The sequence below is a fragment of the Pteronotus mesoamericanus genome, unplaced genomic scaffold, assembly GCF_021234165.1.
Source record: "Pteronotus mesoamericanus isolate MK-2021 breed Mesoamerican mustached bat unplaced genomic scaffold, CSHL_Meso_final scaffold_137, whole genome shotgun sequence".
Classification (NCBI taxonomy): Eukaryota; Metazoa; Chordata; class Mammalia; order Chiroptera; family Mormoopidae; genus Pteronotus; species Pteronotus mesoamericanus.
Genome location: NW_026555306.1, coordinates 5,773,667 through 5,792,629, shown reverse-complemented (window position 1 = coordinate 5,792,629; position 18,963 = coordinate 5,773,667). Strand labels below are relative to the sequence as shown.

The following is an 18,963-nucleotide window of genomic DNA, read 5'->3' as shown; positions in this document are numbered from 1 at the left end:
AATTTCTTTCCCAAATCTGTTTGCACTTTGCTCCAGTGTTTAAATCATTCTTGTATTTCTTAGAACCTATTAAACATACCTATTTTATATCAGGTAATTTTGCTTTTAGTCCCTACGGGCATTTATTTCTAGATCGCTCTCGCTCTGAAATGTGCTCTCTAGAGCCTCTCCTTGGACACGTTTTGTCTTTTGTTCCCAGAGGCTGCCAGGCCCCCAAAACGAATACTGGTCACCCAGTTCGGCAAATGCTGTCTGAGCTAAACCTGGCCCCAGTACTCCCTTCTCCTCCCTGGAGCCGGCCGCTCTCAGCTCGCGGCCTGTCCTCACTTTCTGGCTGACTCATGAATCCCTTGAAGAATATTTCCTTTCCTGTTTTATTCAGCATCGATAGCTGGGTTATAACAAGAGCGTCGGTCAGGAATCTAGACCACATGTTGCCAGAAATACAAGCCCTACCTTTTCCCAGCTAGGCTGAATGATCTTTTAAAATTACAAACCCACAATCAACAAAACATGCAAGCAAGAAAAGTATAACCAGCCATGTTGAAAGGAAAAACAAACCAACAGTAAAGAGAGGGGAGGGGGAGGATAAGGGAAAAGAAGGGGAAAAAAACAATAGGAAAATAAAAAGAAAGAAAATAAGTTAGTTAATTAATTACAAAGCCGGCCCTGAGTGGGGTAGCTCAGTGGATTGGGCATCGTACCACAAACTGAAAAGGTCACAGGTTTGATCCCAGGTCAGGGCACAGGCCTGGGTTGCGGGCCAGGTCCCAGATTGGGGGCGTGCGAGAGGCAACCACACATTGATGTTTCGCTCCCTATCTCCTTCCCTTCCCCTCTCTAAAAATAAATAAAATCTTTAAAATGATAAAGCCACTGATGTCATCCCCCGGCCTCCGCCATCCATTACATTAAAATCCAACCCCCCCGCCTTCTCCGGCTATAAAGACTCTCGGTTCCGTGACTGCAAACAGCCCCTGCCAACCAACCTCAGGGCCTTTGTGTGCACTGGCTGCTCCTCTGGCTTGGGACACTCTTTCTCCACCATTTTTGAATGACTCTGCTGTTATTGTTCTAGTGTCCAACTGGTCAAATCCCACCAGCCCCTCGGAGACCCTTGCTGACGAGCCTAACTTCCTCCGCCACCGCCCTGCCCGCCCACGGCTATGCTTCATTTTCCCCAGAGCATTTGTCACTGTCTGACCTCCTCTGACTTCTTGCGTTTGTTCTTTGGGTCCCCCACACCATGCAAGCTCCCCAAGGGCGGGCACCATAGTCCTTGCCTGCTCACTCCTGCGTCCCCCACGCCTGCAACGGTGCGCCTCACGTTGCGGGTGCTCCTGAAATATCTGCCGAGTGGCCTCCTGCCTCAGGATGACCACTGCCGTTCCTGCCTCTCCCCTTTCCACGGCCAACGAGCCCTCCTCACTGAGGCCCCAGCCTGAGGCCACTTCCTCCGGGAAACCCTCCCTGATCCCCCAGGCCGGGTCAGGTGCCCTGACTCAGTGTCCGCAGGCACTCCCACCCCACCACAGCGTGGTGTTGAGGGGAACGAAATGCTTCATCCTGCAGTTATTCAAGCAACATTCATCCCTCCACTCTGGACCGTGAATGCAGGGAGGACAGTGACCGTGTTCCTTTCTGGTCACAACTATGTCCCCAGCAACTGGCATGATGCTTCGCACCTAGTGGACGCTCAAAAGACGTTTGTTGAATAAATGGATGAAGATGTTAAATTTCTGGGAGACTGTCACCCACAAAACTGAAGGTTATTATCGGTTCTTCCACACCGGAAGTTAAAGGTCAGTTAACCGGACAAACAGCCCACCGGCTTTGTCGGCCGCCTCCCCCTGCCCGGGCAGTCGGCTTGGTGGGCGGGGAAGACACAGCCATGGCTGCCACCAGAACCAGCGGGGTTCCAAGCTCAGCCTGAGCTCACCTCCGGCTGGGAGGCCTTGGGCAGGCGACATGACCTCTTTGAGCCTCACACTTGGCGGGGCCCTGTCTCCGCCAACTGCCACCCACCCCCCACAGGTCTCCAGTGCTCACCCTGCCACCAGGATGCGAGGGATGTCGGCAGCGAAGGCCTCGCCCATCTCTCGGCTGCCCACGTTGGCGATGCAGTGCAGGGCCAGGCACATGAAGGTGGGGTTGCGGCTGGCCAGGTCATTTTTGATGGCGTTGTTGATGAGCCGGATCAGCTCGGAGTTCGAGTTCACCAGCACAGAGATGAACAGGTAACCCTGGAAGGGGGGGCGGGCGGGCAGGGAGGCCTGTGGTTAACCGGCCCTGGGCCTCACGCCTCACACCCTGGCGTCCAGACTTCCAGCCCTCCCTCCCTCAGACCCAGGAATCCAGCCCCCGGCCCCTCCTCCCCAGACTCACTATCTGCTTCTCTGTGTACTTGTTGGAGCTAAGCAGGTTCACAGCCTCCATGTGTCCAAAGTCAATGTCATGGCCAAGCAGGAAGATGAAGAGCAGTTTACACACGTACTTTTTCTTACTGTAGCCATCCAGGGCTTTGTCCCCTGGGGCCAGGGGGAGGAGGAAAGGGGAGGCAAGATGAGGAAGAATCAGAGCTGCAAGTCCCAGGAGTCCCAGCCCTCTCTTCCCCCAGATGCCTACCTACCTTTGAACTTGGAGCGGATATTGGCCAGTTCCTTGTTGATTCTCTTAATCTCCGCCTCCTTGCTCTTACCTGGGGAGGAGAGGGCTGGCGATGAGGGTCCCGGAGAGCCAAGCCACCTGTCCTCACTCTCCTCCGCAAGGTCTAACTGTCCATCCGGGCCCCGGGCCTCCCCTCCAGCTGCGAGCCCCGGCACACACTTCGGGGCGAGCCCCAACTTCCTCCTCTCACTGTGGCCCCTGAACTGTGCTCTTCCTGGGAGTGCCTGGCCCCACACACAGCCCTCATTACCCCCGCCCCCAGTACTGGCCTGGCAAAGAACAGGTGACAAAGGAAGGAATGGACGAAGGAATGAATGGCCAGGCTGCCTTCCCGCTGTCCCCCAGGACCCTCACCCCGACCACAGCCCCCCTGACCTCAGCGTGTCCCGAAAACCTGGTCCTCCCCCAGCTGCCAATCCAATGAAGGTCCCATCACCACCCGTCACAGGCAGACCCCTGGGAGCTGAGCTACTCCCCGCACGGTCCAACACAGGAGTCCTTCGCCAGGGGGCTCCTCAGCACCCGACGCGCGGCTGCCCCAAACTGAGCTGCGCACTAAGAGGCAAAGCCACACCGGATTTAGAGGACTTGAGTGTGCAAAAAAATAAAATATCTCATAAAATTTTAAAACATTGATTACATGTTGAAATGACAATGATTAGATCATTAAAATCGTCTGTGCCTGTTTCTTTCTACCTTTTTAAAAAATGTGGCCGCTGGGAGAAGCCAGAGGCACACGCGGGGCGCACGCTGCGCGTCCGCTGCAGCGCTGCCCAGGGCCTCCCCGGGCTCCCTCATGGCCTGCGTCGCCTCCCTGAGCGCGCGGTCCCGGGGGTCTGGGCCCACCTCCGTCCCCCAGGCCAGACTGGACACCAGCTGAAGACAGGGCCAGCGCCTGCCACTCTCCTGGGTGGCAACTCCAAGGGTGTCCCAAGTGCCTGAGCTCGGAAAAGGCCCGGAGGCTCAAGTGAGGGCCCTTAGAGGTCGGTGGCCCACCTTCTCCTCAGGCAGGAGCACACGGCCTGGGGGCGAGGGTGGAGGGCTCTGGGACCCAGGAGATAAAGGGCGGCACTTCAGTGGTGAGTCTGAACTGGCCTGAGCGGCCCCAGAAGCCACCTGATCCTTCATTTATTAATTACATGTCTCCTGAGGCCCCGGGCGCCAGGCCTAAGTGGGGCTCCGTGGGGCACCCAGGACCCGGGTGGGCCTGGCACTTCCGATCCACCTCAGGGGCTCCGGGCCTGGCGGGTGGCAGGCCGGGGCAGCATGCCTACACCCGGGCAGGGACAGAGGGTGCCCAGGCACGGCCAGAGGCCTTGGTGGAGGCTGCAGGAGGTGGGGACATTTGAGGAAGGCCATGAAAGATGAGGAGGGTTCAGGAGCAGTTCGCAGGCCAGGGCGGCCGCGAGGTTAGGACACCTCCCCCCTCTGGGGGCCGGGTGGGGCTGTGACCAGCGAGAGCCCACTGCGCCGCCTGGACGCCACTGTGCTATTCTGAACCTGACAATGACCACAGTCGTTTCGGATGCTTGCCTTGAAACTAATCTGTAGGGACCAGAAAAAAAATCTTTTCTAAATGGATCACATGTCACAAAGAAGCTGCCTAAACTTTATCCCAGGTAGACGGATATATGAACGGCAATTCAATTTTTGAGGCTGGTGACGTCTCTGGCCTTCACTTACACTGCGATAAGAAGCTTCGAGAAGCAGGCAAAACTAACCTATGGTGTTGGATGACCCAGTGGCGGTTATGCCGGGGGAGGGCACACGGGGAAGCACGGGGAGCCCACAGCGGGGCTGGCGCTCAGCCAGCGACGGCGCCTGGCCGTGCTCCACCAGGGAGCACTCATCGAGGTGGGCCCTGGTGCTCTGTGGGCTTTTAAAATACATTCCATATATGCATATGTGTATAAAAATCAATATACTTATTAAAATTACATATCAACGTATTTTTATAGGAATGTACTCAATTACATGGAAGACTATCAAACAGAGATGGGCATTTTAAAGGTTATATGTGTGTGGGTACTTTTTCTTTAAATTGTCTTCAAACTGTCCACATCTGTTTGATACTGCCTTCTAGTAACTGATACACTTTGCCATGAAGAAGAATTCACAGACAAAACAAAGCATCGAATCTCCCAAAGAGAAGGGGCGGCAGCCCCGGAGGCAGAGCGTCCTGGCCAAGCGCACAGCCACTGCGAAGAGCTGGGGCAGCGGCTTTTCCACCAGCAGGCCTCAGGAAGTTTTAAAACATGGCTCTGACCGGTGTGGCTCAGTGGGTGAGGCGCGTCCTACAAACTGAAAGGCTGCAGGTTCGATTCCCAGGCAGGGCACATGCCTGGGCTGCACACCAGGTTGCCAGTTAGGGGCATGCGAGAGGGGCAGGCAAGAGGCAACAGATCAATGTTTCTCTCCTTCTCTTTCTCCCTCCCTTCCCCTTCCTCAAATAAATAAATACATAAATATTTTAAAATATTTAATTCCTGACTGTTCAGTCAGGGGCGCTAACCTCTTTTCCCTTAGATTGTCAAATTAAAAAATGACAACAGCTAACACAACAATAGCCGTCTGGTGTGAATGACTGACCTTTTTTTCCTTTTTTGGTCAGACAGGCAAAAACATGTATTCTTTGGTGTGCTACCGAATTTTAGTAACTAGTTTATATATGCCATGAGATTTAAAAAAAAAGGGGGGGGTTTTTGAAAATTGCTGATCTGGAGGAAGAAATAGCCCGAGTGCCCGGAGACAGCGCGTGGGTGCTACTGAGGGTGACCCATGGGTGAAGGGCCGAAGGCGGCTGCGACAGAGCGGGCCGATGGAAGCGACAGCTCCGGGCGTTCAGGGCCAGCCAGAAACAGGGCGCTGAGCTCACCGGTCAGAGGAGGCACGCAAGCATTTTAAAGCTTTTCCCTTATTTTCAAACACTCCGAGGCCAGGCTCAGAGATAAGTCGCACCGGGCCTGCTCTCAGACTCCCCGGCCGGAGAGGAGGCCGACGGACAACTCTGAGCGTCCTGACAGAGGCAGACACAGTCGGGGCTGGGAGGCTGCAATCAGCTCCTGGGACTTGAGGATCAAAAGATGAGGCTGAAATGGACAACGCAGAAATAAGCGGGCGTGTGCTCTGTCTGGGCGAGGGGCCAGCCTGTGCAAAGGCCCACAGGCCACCGCAGGGGGCGGCCAGACCGTCACAGGCCCTTCTGGGTTTTCCGAGGGTACTGGGGAGCCACGGGAGGGCGCAGGTCCCTCCTCTGCCTGTGGCCGTGAGGGACGCGTGGGTGGCAAAGAGGCCACCCCTTGCTGCAGGCTGGAGCAGGAAACTGCTGACTGGGCTGAGGACATGCCCACCTAGAGGCTTCTGTTTAGGGAAGATAAAGCCTCCCTCAGGGTTTACGCCAGGGCCGCCCAACCTTTTGGCATCTCTGGGCCACACTGGAGGAAGGAGAGATGTCTTGGGCCACACATTAAATACACAAACACTAAGGAGAATGGATGAGCCCCAAAAATAAAAAATAAATAATAAGGTCCACGCATAATTTTCCTGGTATCTGCAACCACAGATAAGCAACAAAGTCCGCACATAATAACCCTAATTATGCAGCGGTCCTTTCGATAATCTTTTAAAATCGTCAAGCAGGTCGCGAGTTTGTGATCACTACAATAGAAAATGTACATGTCCAAGTAATAAAACTTAGTATTAAGCTAAGTAATGTTTTAAGTAAATTTACAATTTTGTGTTGGGCCGCGTTCATCATCATCCTGGGCCGCATGCGCCTGTGGGTTGGGCACCCCTGGTCTGAGCCAAAGTGGCACAGAGGCGGGTCGGTCACTGCCACCAAAGGCATCCCAGCCAACCTTGGCTCTGCCCAGGAGGGAACGAAGGCGCCTTTACGGAGGTAATGCAGGCATTGTCTGCTCCTTCGCTGCAAGAGCCTCTGCAGCCATCCAGACAACTACCGTTTACAACACGAGGGAACAATGTTCCCATCGATACAGTCTGGCCCTGATGGGTCTCCCACAGAGGTCCAAGCAGCCTGGGGTCCTCAGAGAGGATTCTGGGAGATGATGCTTGCTGACTCTGGACCACGATCCAGCTCAGGACATGTTGGTGTCCTGTGCTTCCCAAAAGGAGAGCCACTGGCCACAAGTGGCCACTGGACATATGGCCAGAGTGACAGGGATTGAATCCCAAATGTTATGTACTTTTGATAAACAAATTGAAAAACCAATCCTCAATGAAAAAGTATGTTTGGAACAACTTGAGTACCCCATGAATCTAAGTTTTCTGAAATGTATTTAATAACGAGCAAGTATTCAGCCCTGGCTGGTGTGGCTCAGTAGACTGAGCACCTACCTGCCTGTGAACCAAAGGGTTGCTGGTTCAGTTCCCAGTCAGGGTATAAGTCTGGGTTGCGGCCTGGTCCCCAGTAGGGGGTGCTCGAGAGGCAACCACACACTGATGTTTTTCTCCGTCCCTTCCCCTCTCTCTAAAAATGAAAAAATAAAATCTTTAAAAAAATAAAGAGTATTTCCAATGCAAATGCAGGCTTTGAATTGAAACAGGAATATAAATGGCTCATTAACTATTTAAAAACTATTGATTACACATGCAAATAATATTTTGCACAGACTGGGATAAACAAAATATATTAAAATTATTTCACTGGTTTGTTTTACTTTTTTAGCGCCCGGTTTGAATGTGCTCGTACTATCAAAGTCATCACCATCCCTGAGAGAAAAATGCCCCTAGGGCAACCAAGTCATACCCTGTCACTCCCCAGCTGGAAGGCAGCTGCAGAGACCCTCCCACAGCTGCCGCCCAACACGAAGGGTGCACATGCTGATGTGTAAACACTCAACAAATCTCAGCGCCAGCTCCCCAAGGAGGTGTGGCTGCTCCACTTCCGGTGGCATCCGCAGCGACCGGAGGCGTCCTAGCACAGGGGCGCGCCGAATGTGATTGTGGCAGCGAAGGGGGTCCCCAGTGCAGATAGCAGCTCCCATTCCCTTAACTTTGAGGCCCTTTTGCCCACTGGACCTAGGACAGCTACAACATTTTTCTACTTCATGTTGGGGAACGGCCAAAGTGGGACTCATTCTTTCTGTTCTCTGCACGGTGGCCAGAGAGATCTATAAAAATCTGAGTCAAACGCTGTCCCTTTTCTTCTCCGAATCCCTCCATGGCTACAACGGTGCTCAGAGGAAAAGCGGACCCCCACTGTGGCCCCCCAGGCCCCGCACATCCCCTAGAGCACCTTCTCTGACCCAAACTCCCACGCCACCCCCCAACCCCCTCTAGCTCGTCCAGCTTGAACTCCTGCTCCACTGCAAGCACAGTCCTGCCTCAGGCCCTTTACACAAGCGGTCCCTCTGCCAAGGATGCCTCTTTCAAATTTCCACAGGCCCAACTCACCCATGAAATTCAATTCTTTGCTCCAACCGTCACCCTTTCAGCAAGAGACTCTCTGACCCCATTATATAAGGGCACCATCCCTAACGCTGTCCCCACCCCACCCCCTTGCTTTATTTCCCTCCGACACCCACTGCCACCTGTCTGAACATCTGAATCCTGTATATTTACTTATGTATCGGTCCGTCTCCTCTCTAGAAAACGAACATGAGAAAGAGGCGACTTTAGTTCGCTGTTGTCGTCCGGGTACCTGGAACAGGGTCTGGCACACGATCGGTGCTCAGCAAAGGTTCGTTCATTCCTTCCTTCACGCGTTCATTCATTCAATTCAATGGGCAACCGCCCCGCCCCCGGACTCCAGGGGGCCAGGTCCTGCCAAGGGCAGAACTGGGGACCCAGGGAAGGGTCGGCCCAGGGTCCCTGCTCCAGGGGCTGCAGGAGGTGTCACAGACGGAATGGGTCACAGTTTGGAGTGGGATGTGCCCTCAAGGAGTTGCTTCGGGCACTGTGGCCGCTCGGCGGCCCTCGCCCCATTCACTTCCTCAAAACCTCTCCTCCGGCTCCGGGGCAGCTGGGACCCTAGACCGGTGGCAGCCCAGCCTGCGCCCAGGGGCTCCCGGTCAGAGAATGACTGCAAGGCCCACTCCCATTCAGGCAGGACGGGGCACACCCTTGGGCTGCGCCCAGCCTCAGCCTCTCTTGTCTGCCCACAATCTGCCCTTCCTGGCCCTCCGGAGGGCCTGTCCTTCATCTTCCCCTCGACCTCTCCCCCTGCTCTCCATGGTGATCTTCAGGTCCTCCCGCAGGACGCGCTGCCCCATCCCCCTCCTCGCCTGCTCATTCCTAGGCCCTGCCTCCTCCCTCACCTCTTCTTCTCCCTCATTCCGACCTGAAGCCCTCAGGACAGACACTGCCCACCTTCCCAAAGTCAGATCCTAGGCTTTAGCTCAGAGTAGTGACTGGGCCTCAGGACCTTTGCGCTTGCTGTCCCTCTGCCTTCACAGCTCCTCTCCACCTTCCTAGCCCTGGCTAACTGCTCCATGCTGTCTGAGCAAAAGCCCCCATTCTCTCAACGTTGAGGCCCTCTTCCTCACTAGACCTAGGACAGCTACAGTAGTTTTACACTTAAAAATTAAGATCTAGCCCTGGCTGGTGTGGCTCAGTGGAGTGAGTGCCGACCTGCGAACCAAAGGGTAGTGGGTTCAATTCCCAGTCAGGGCACATGCCTGGGTTGCAGGCTGGGTCCCTGGTGGGGGGCACATGGGAGGCAATCACACACTGATGCTTCTTTCCCTCTTTTTCCCCTTCCTTCTCCTCCAATTAAAAATGAAATAAACAAAATCTTTAAAAAAAAATTAAGCTCTAATTCACACACCACAAAGGTTACCCGTTTAAAGTGTGCAGCTCAGTGATCTTTCATTTAACCACAATGCTGTGCACCCATCACCACCATCTAATTCCAAAACATTTTCTTTTTTAATTCTAAAACATTTTCATCACCCCAAAAAGGAACACTGGCCCTGACCAGCGTGGCTCAGTTGGTTGGGCATCATCCCGCAAAGCGAAAGGCTGCAGGTTTGATTCCGGACAGGGCACACGCCTGGGTTGCGCGTTCGGTCCCCAGTCAGGGCATGTACAGTCAGGGTGTGTACGAGAGATCAATGTTTCTCTTTCACACCGATGTTTCTCTCCCTCTTTCTCCCTCCGTTCCTCCCCTTAAAAAATAAAATAAAAATAAAAATAAACCCTGTCCGCATTAGCAGTCACTCCACATTCCACCATCCCTTAGCCCTAGGCAACCACTAATCTACTTTCTGTCTCTATGGATTTGCCTATTCTGGACATTTCAGATAAATGAAATCATACATTTCTGTGTGTATGGCTTCTGTCACTTAGAATGACGTTTCCCGGGTTCACCCATGTTGCAGCACCTGCCAGTACTTCATTCTTTTTAATGGCTAAATAATATTCCATAGCATGGGTGGACCACATTGCTTATCCACTCTTCCATCCATGGGCATCTGGGTAATTCGTTTCCACTCTTTGGCTACTGTGCATAACACCACCATGAACATCTGTATACAACGTTGTCCGTGTGTGGCAAAAACAGCTATATTTTCTTATGCAGTGCCTGTCTCCTTCGCGAGGGCACAGACAAGTCTGTCCTATCCACCACTGTATCCCCAGCACCCATGAGATAAGGCGTGAAACATACCAGGCCCTCGCTGCCTACTTGATGAGAAAAGGAAGGCCGAGGGGAGGCCCTGATTCTCCAGCCCCTAGTCATTTGGCGAAATGACCTCCACCGTCCCCACGCTGGAGCCTCCCCACCCCCGTCCTCTGGCTTCCCTCTGGGGTCCTACAGCGGCACCGGCCCGATTTCTCTTTCCTTCTCCACCTCCATCATCCAACCCCTTTGCAAAGCCTTCAGAACTGAACCCAAATCCCACCACTTCTCCCCACTCCCGCCTCACGCCAGGCGAGCCAACACCATCTCGCACCTGGTCGCCTGCGACAGCCCCAGTTCTTTCCCTGCTCCCGCGCACACCTCCATCCCCCATCTTCACGGCGGCCAGAGGAATTATTTTAAAACATCAATTGCCTCATGTCCCTTCTGTGCTCAAAATCCACCCGCCGCTTTCGTTTCACTCAGAGAAAGGCCAAAGTGTTCACAGTGACTCACAAAGCCCTACCAGATCCCTGTCACTTCTCTGCCTTCAGCTCCCACCCGCTCGTCCTCCCTCCCTCGGCCGCAGTCACAAAGGCCACCTCGCTCTTAAGTGAACACACACCAAGTGTGCGCAACCTCAGGACCTTTGAACGCACTGTTCCCTCATGGGGACCCCTCGTTCCTCCAAAATCCACAGGGCTCATTCCCTCACTTCACTCAAGTCTCCACTCAAATTTTCACCTCCTCCGTGAGGCCTTCACTGAGCACCTTCTCAGTCCTGGTCCTTCCCCTCATCCTTATTTTCCTTCTCAGCTTAGTGTGACATTGTATCATTTATTGCAGGTTCTGTGTTTTTCTAGCTCCCTTATGCCAGGGCGCTCCCAAGGGCAGGAATCTTTGTTCACAGTTGTAGCCCCTGGGAACAGTGTCTGGCACACTACTGACCCAAAAGTACTTGTCAGATGAATGACTGAACCTTTAAAAGCAAGACGCTGTTATCTGTGGGGTTTGCAGACAAGAAAACAGCCTCAGAGAGGGTAAGTGACTTGCCAAGGGTCACGTGGCTGACAGGTATCAGAGGAAGCGCACACCTGCTTCTAACAGCTGGCCCCCCACCTAGCTCACCACCGCTTACAGCTCCACCCCTTTTTGAAATAATCATAACATCTCTCCTCCACCTGACATCCAAGAGTTTCCACACCTCGTCAAAAGAACCTCATACATACTAGGTCCTTCCATACCTACTAAATTCCAGAACAATCACTGGGCATCTAACGGAGGCCACTCCTCAGATCCAGCGAAATAACAGCCAAGGTCGGTCTAGTACCTGGAATGTGGGAAAGTCCCCACTCGCATACATTATCACAACCACCTCATCAGGAAGGTGAGATCAGCAGTCCCTCTGGACAGATGAGGAAGCCAAAGCGTGAAGTCCCTCATTCAAGGTCACACGGCTAGGGACTGACAGCACTGAAACCCAGGTCTGGCTGACCCCCAAAGCCCATGCAGATACAGCCTCTGAGGCTCTTGACAGCTCCAAACACCAACAGCCGCTCTGAGGAACTGGGAGCTGACTTGGCACCAGGTCTCCCATCATCATGACAATTCCTTCCTGCTGGTGATCACTGTCCCCATACCGACGCGATCGGGCTCCAGAGTCAGAACTATCCTGCTCCCTGAACCCTGACCCCTCTCAGAGACCAGGCTTTTCCCACCCCCCAGTTTTTCAGATCTCTTCCCTACACATTCCTAAGCCCCCAGGCCCCTTCTTTGAGTTCTGGGATCTCCCCTTTCTGGAACATCTCCCAAGCTCCCACTTTACAGTGTCTTCTCCCTTCCAAGCCCTCAGCTCCCTGTCTCAGGCTCTCCCAAGACTCTCTACCTGCAATGTCTCTCCTGTGTACCCCAAGTCCTTCATTTCCCCTCAGTAACTCCTTCTCCACAGCCCTCCGTATGTCCTAAGCAATCCTCCATCCTGGAGTCCCTCTACCCCTCACCAGGCTCCTGCTATAGTCCTCCACCTTCCCGGCTCTCCTCCCCAAACCCCCGGGACTTTCTATCACTCCACGGCCCTCCCTATGCACTAGCCAAGAGCCTCAGTGACCTATCTAGCCCCTTCCCTCTACGGCACCCCCTCACCTAGACCCACAAGCACGGCCCCGTTAGGCTTTCTATGTTTCACGTCCTCCCAGTCCCCTCTGGCCTCCTCCCACACTATCGCTCCACGGCGCACCCCCACCCCCCAACACACACACCCAGTGCACCTCATTCCCTTTCTATCTACATCAGGGATTCCTGTAAATCGACCTCCAAGCCTATCATTCCCAGGGACACTTCCATGCCCCCATCCTAGAACCTGACTAACCTCCCCGCCTAACCCTTTTGGACGCCTCTAGCCACTCCGTGTCGACATCTCAAGAGGCACTGTAGGACACCATAAGCCCCTTCATTCCCCCACCTTAAAGTTCCCCCCGGATCCTCTCTACTCTTTCCCTCAACTGGCCGCAATGGCTTTCTATCCCCCAGACCCCTCTGTAACCCCCAAAGCCCTCAATTCCACGCTCCCCCCTCCAGTGTTCCCGGCCGTGCTCTCACAGTTCCGGATGTCGGAGATGAACACTGCGAGCCCCCGCATCCCATCGCCCTTGGACACGGCCGGCATGATGGCGGTGGTGTCGGCTCCAGGCCTGGCCGGGCAGGGCACAGCGCAGCGGGGGCTGGCAGGCGGGGACGGGGAGGAAAAGGACCCCAGGCAACGCCAAGGAGCGGAGCCGGCCGCGGGGGGAGGGCGGGCTGGCGGGCGGGCGGGCTGGAAGGCCGCAGGACCGCCCCCGGCCCCTCCCCTCTCCGCGGCCGCCTGAGCTCTCAGCGGCTATTGGCTCAGTTTACTGCCGCTCAGACTCCGACTCTCGCCCGCTCTCTCTCTCATTGGCCGCAGCACAAAAGCACGCCGCTACGATTGGTCCTGCGCCCCGCTATTTCCGTTTGGGCGGGGGCGTTGCCCAAGAGAAAGGCGGAGTTCCATTACGTACAGTTGTACCGGCCCCTCCGCGCGGCTCGGTCAGGTACTGATTGGATCCGGACGCTATCCTGCAAAGGAGGGATTGACGTGAAGGAAGGCTGGGGAGCGGGCATTAGGAGGCGGGACTTGCGCTGACTGGGGCCAATGAGACGGGAAAACGCCCCCGCAGGCGTCGTGGACTCGCCGGGCCCGTCCTACTCCCGCCCCCGATTGGACGGTTGTGTGGGCGAGGGCGATGAAAGCTGAAGAAGGGAGGGTGTCACTCAGCTGAGCTGGGATAGGTGGAGCGTCTCCTGCAATTCCCTGCTGCAGGGAAGGATATGGGAGGGGCAAGAAAGCGTGAGGTGTTTACTGCGCAAGCGTCTCTCTGTTTCTTTTTCTCCCTACTCTCCTCCACCCCCGACTCTGACCGAGAATCCCAGGGCAAAGGAAAGAGTAATTCTTATCTGATCCCATTAAACAGAGTTTAAAACTGAGGTCAAGAGAGGTTGAATGACTTACCCAAGTTCACACAGCTAAGAAGTGTCAGCTGGATTTAAACTGTATTTTGGTTTTAACCGTTTTTCAATACACAATGCCTTTATAAATTGTTCTTGGAACCATACGCCATTATACAGATACAAAGTCAAAATCGTGAGTTTCCACCAGACTTGGAGCTACTCAGCAAGAATGGGACCTGGTACTGAAGAATGCTGGTTAAAAGGGAGCAATAGGTGGATCTGTTGTGTTTGACCCAACTACCACCCTTCAGCGCCCCAGAGACCCGCTTTGGTTGACTAGTTTTGGGGAAGGCAAAGCTTCCGGAACAGTACCGCCCCGGGGCTATTGAGAAATTTGGGGCAAAGGGTACTGGGAGAGTCCATTTCTGTCACCGAAGGAGCTAAACCCCACCCACCACCCTTTTCTAATCTCTGAGGTCTGGTATTCTTGGAATGAGCCTTGGGGGAGTGTCCTGGCTCCTGGAAACGTCCATTCTGAGTCCTGGGGGGATGGAAGAGAAGAGCCCACCTTCCATGGTCAATGGATCCATCCACTTGGGTTTTCAGGAAGGGGCTTGGGAAAATCCATTCTGGATTCTAGGAGGATGCACATTGCTCAACTGTTTTAGTAACCAGGAGAGTCCATTCCTAATAAGGGTTGGCGGGGGTGCTGTCTGCCCCTAAAGAATATAGAACGGCACCATTAAAAACAACAAAACAAAAACAATAGCAATAACAACAACAAAAATTATTAGGACCAGGTGTTGGATCCGAGTCCTCTTTATGGGAGATATGGGAAGCATCTCAAGGACTTGAAGGAGACCACTCGTGACATGGCAGAAAGCGCTTTCTCCCTGAGGATAGCACCATTAAATATATATATGTAGTGGGGTTCGAACTAGTCCGCTTTTTGTCGTGTGTGAAAAGAGACATCCAGAGTCCCAAGAACAGGAAAGGTCCGCCTCTAAGGAAAGGGGGAAAGCCATTCTCTTCCCCGCCTCCACTCTCCATCCCTCTCACACACAGCCCTTCGCCCACTGCCCACCTGGGACCAGATGGAGTTAACTCTGGGTTTTTGGTGTGGGTGGGTGGGGGAACTTGGTCCTTTCCCAACCCCCTCCAGAGCCCATGAATTAGCCAAAATTTAATTTTCAGGACTGGGCCTAAGGCGGAAGCATCCTGAAACGTGGGACTGTTTGACTCCGTGTGGGGGGCGGACGTGGCGCCACCTACAGGAGCAGGGGGACTGTAGCCCGGTCGAATCGTAGCCGTGCTTACCGATGGAAATACTGTAGTAACCATGGGCATAATTTTCAATTTACTCCAGCAACGTTTAAAAAAAAAAACTAAAAAGAGCCCATTGCTGAGTTTTGAGGCCAGACCATGAACAGGTCCGTATTTGGGGGTCTAAGTGAGGTTGGGGCAAGTCCTTTTTGGTTTTAAGGTAGAGCATGAAGAGGGAAGGAACCCCAGAAGCCCCTTAAGGAGTTCATGGGTTGAACCATCCATAGCTTCTGAGACTTTGACCTGAGGAAATTAACTATTGGTTTTCTTAAAAACAAAACCAAACCTGGATTTAGCCTCTTTCGTTTTGTCCCGTTTTTGCAAATGGGGCCTCCATCAATCACTTAAACACCTTGCCAGAAGCCTCCTGACGCCCACCCCAAACGAAGGCCAGAATACATCACAGGGCCGGCGGCCTAACCCCCATCGCTATTGCCTCACCCCGGGGAAGGCCACCATTGCCGTCACCTCCTGCGTGGAACCTTGCAGCGACATCCCTTGCTGCTCTCCCTGCTTCCATCCTAAGCCATCCATGGTCCATTCTCCACACACACCCAAGGTGTTTTTTACAATATCCATCAGCCAGTTCCTTCCCCAGCTTAAATGATCCTGCTACACAGGCCTTCTCTTGGCTGTTCTGAACCTCCAGATACATTCCTACGCCCCAACGCCTTCACCAGCTCTCTTGGTTACTGCCCCTCATCCTTCAAGTGTCAGTTCAATGGCTCCTTGCTTTGAAGAGAACTTTGGACTTAGGGATTTAAAGTAAACCCCTCCCACTGACTTTGGCCTGCGCTTCCCCAGAGCCATCATGTCCAGTGGACAACTTCAGACCACACTGAAGCGCTACCCAACCACCTCCACAAGCAACACGCTCAAAGAGTGTATACAGCAGGTACCAGGCCCCACTAAATAAAGCAAGTCGTGTTCAGTGAAGTCTGCCCCTGCACAGCTGATTCTCCACGGTGGTCACAGCCAGTTCTCGCAGCCCATCGGGCTGGGAGTAAATCCCTCCCATTGAGGTCCCAACAGCAATTCAGGCTCAACTACAACAGGAGGATGTACCCAGCCCATAAATGTGGAGAGCACATACCCGGGGTGCCCAGCTCGGGTGACCAGGAAGGCTGTGCCACTGAACCTGCTAGGACACCTACTATATTAGACCACTCGAGCAAGCCAAGGAGATGTAGCAGCTCTACCTAGTACATAGAAACAAACATAAGGAGGCTGCCAAAATGAGGAGACAAACATGTTCCAGTTGAAAGAACAGGACAAAACTCCAGAAAAAGAAATTTTTAAAATGGATACAAGCAATCTACCAGATGCAGAGTTCAAAACACTGGTTATAAGGATACTCAATGAATTCTGGGGGAGAGTAGAGGAATTGAGTGAGGACATAAACAAAGAGATAGGAAACAGAAAAACAGAAAACACAAAAAAGAAACAGTGAGAAATGAAGAATACAAGGAGTCAACAGTGAAGTAGATGAAGCAGAGGATCAAATCAGAGAAATGAAAGATAAGAAAGCAGAAAACAGCCAATCAGAACAGCAAAAAAAAAAAAAAAAAAAAAGAGAGAGAGAGAGAGAGAGAGAGAGAGAATAGTCTTAGGAGCATCTGGGACAACTTCAAGCTTACCAACATTCGTATCATGAGGGTGCCAGAAGGAGAAGAGACAGAGAGCAAGAAATTGGAAACCTATATGAAAAAATAATGATGGAAAACTTCCCTAACCTGGTGAAGGAAATAGACATAGCAGTCCAGGAAGCACTGTGAATGCCAAACAAGATGAACCCAAAGAGGCCCACACCAAGACATCATAAAGAAAATGGCAAAGGTTAAAGACAAAGAGAGACTTTTAAAAGCAGCAAGAGAAAAGCAGTTAGTTATCTAAAGGGGAGCTCCCTACAAATGTCAGGTGATTTTTCAACGGCAGTTTGCAGGCCAGAAGGGATTGGCAAGAAATCTTCAAAGTGATGAAAAGCAAGGACCACCCTGGATGGTGTGGCTTACTTGGCTGGAGCGTCATCCGTAAAGCAAAAAATTACAGGTTCAATTCCTGGTTGGGGCACATGCCTAGGTTGCAGGTTTGGTCCCCATACTATAGGTCCCTGGTTGGGGTGCTTACGAGAGGCAACCGATCGATGTTTCTCACATCAATGTTTCTCTTCCTCTCTCTTCCTCCCTTCTGCTCTCTCTAAAATCAACGGGCATGTCCTTGGGTGAGGATAAAAAAGAAAAAGAAAAAGGAAAAAAAAAAAAAGCAAGGACCTACACCCAAGATTCCTCTCTCCAGCAAAACTACCATTTAGAAACAAAGGATAAAGAGCTTCCCAGACAAGACAAAGCTAGAGGATTTCATCACCACCAAACCAGTATTACAAGAAATGTCAAAGAAGTATGTTTAAGAAGAAATGTTTAAGAAGGAAAAAAAAGAAGATTAAAAATAGGAATAATAAATCGACAATAAATATATATGTATCAACAATTACTTTAAATGCACCCAGCTCCACCTATGATCAATATAGACCTTCACTGTTTCATCCATAAATACATACCCCCTCATTTAAATTCCCCACCCCCACCGGATTATTTTACAGCAAGCCCCCCTTCATCACACCATTTTATCTCCATCACCCAGCTTCTTCCCCAACATTTTATGATGAAAAGGTCTAAGTGTTCCAACAGTCTAATCACATACAGCAAACACCCATATGTGACCCCGCACCTTCATTCTGCCATTAACATTTTACTCCACTTGCTCTATTGCCTATTTGTCCGGCTGGCCTTGCCCCCCTCCATCCACCCCATTCTGTGTTTTTGATTCACTCAAAGGAAGCTGCAGGTGTTATTGCGCTTCCTCCCTGCTGTGGGCTGAATCATGAGCCCTAAAGCTGTTGGAATCCTAACCCCCACAGCCTGTGAATGTGACCTTATTGGAAGATGATCACGTTAAGACGAGGTCATTTGGGCAGGCACTGACCAAGTCTTTAAAAAGCAGGAGACTTGCTCTGGCTGGTATAGCTCAGTTGATTGGAGCGTCATCCTGCAGACCGAAGGGTTCCGGGTTCAATTTCTGATTAGGGTACATGCCCAGGTTGTGGCTTCAAGCCCCAGCTGGGTTATATAGAAGAAGGCAACTGATTGATCGATCTCTCTCTCTCTCCCTCTCCCCCTTTCTCTCTCTCTAATGGAAAAAAAAATGCCCTCAGGTAAAGATAAAAATAAATAAATAAGATAAAATGAAATAAAAATGAAAAGGGGGAAATGGGACACAGAGCTAGACAGAGACGGAGAAAAGACAATATGAAGGCACAGCGCGAAGATGGCCACCTGGAAGCCAAGGGACACCTAAGGCCACTGGAATCAAGGGGAGAGGCCTGCCCCATTGCCACAGATTCTCCCTCACAGCCTCAGTAGGAACCAACCCCATTGACACTTTGACCTTGGACTTCTGGCCTCCAGAACGGAAAGACAATAATACATTTCTGTGATTTAGGCCACTCGGTCTGTGGTAGTTTGTTACAGAAGTCTTGAGAGACTAATGCAAACCATTAATTATAGTTCCATGTTTATTTAGATTTGTTTTAGTAGGGAAAATTCACACATGACATCAGGCTCAAATCGGCCCCTGGCCAGTGTGGTTGGGTTGGTTGGGAGCCGTCTGGCAAATGGAGGGGTCATGAGTTCAATTCCCCGTAAGGAGCACGTGCCTGGGTTGTGGGTCGTTGGGTCCCTGGTGGGGCGTGTGTGGAAGGCGACTGATTGATGTTTCTCTTCCTCCCTTTCTCCCTCCCTTGCCCTCTCCCTCAAATAATAAACAAAGATATAAAAATAAATTCTTAAAAAAGGCTCAGATCTCCAGAGCACAAATCAAAGAGCTTTGACAAATGCCCACGCCACCATCATTTGGTTTTGATTCTCTCTATA

General features: G+C 52.3%; 1 protein-coding gene across 2 annotated transcripts in view; it reads right to left on the bottom strand.

The window, feature by feature from the left end:
• Positions 1-13,050, bottom strand: part of AP2A1 (adaptor related protein complex 2 subunit alpha 1) — a 28,492-nt gene extending 15,442 nt beyond the window's left edge. For both annotated transcript variants that reach the window (XM_054588729.1, XM_054588730.1), the window contains exons 1-4: positions 12,845-13,050; positions 2,630-2,698; positions 2,386-2,528; positions 2,050-2,243 (exon numbers count right to left, since the gene is read on the bottom strand). In XM_054588729.1, the coding sequence (XP_054444704.1) occupies positions 2,050-2,243; positions 2,386-2,528; positions 2,630-2,698; positions 12,845-12,911 (473 nt within the window). In that variant the 5' untranslated portion in view covers positions 12,912-13,050. The remainder of the gene's footprint in view (positions 1-2,049; positions 2,244-2,385; positions 2,529-2,629; positions 2,699-12,844) is intronic.
• Between the last annotated feature and the right edge of the window lie 5,913 nt (positions 13,051-18,963).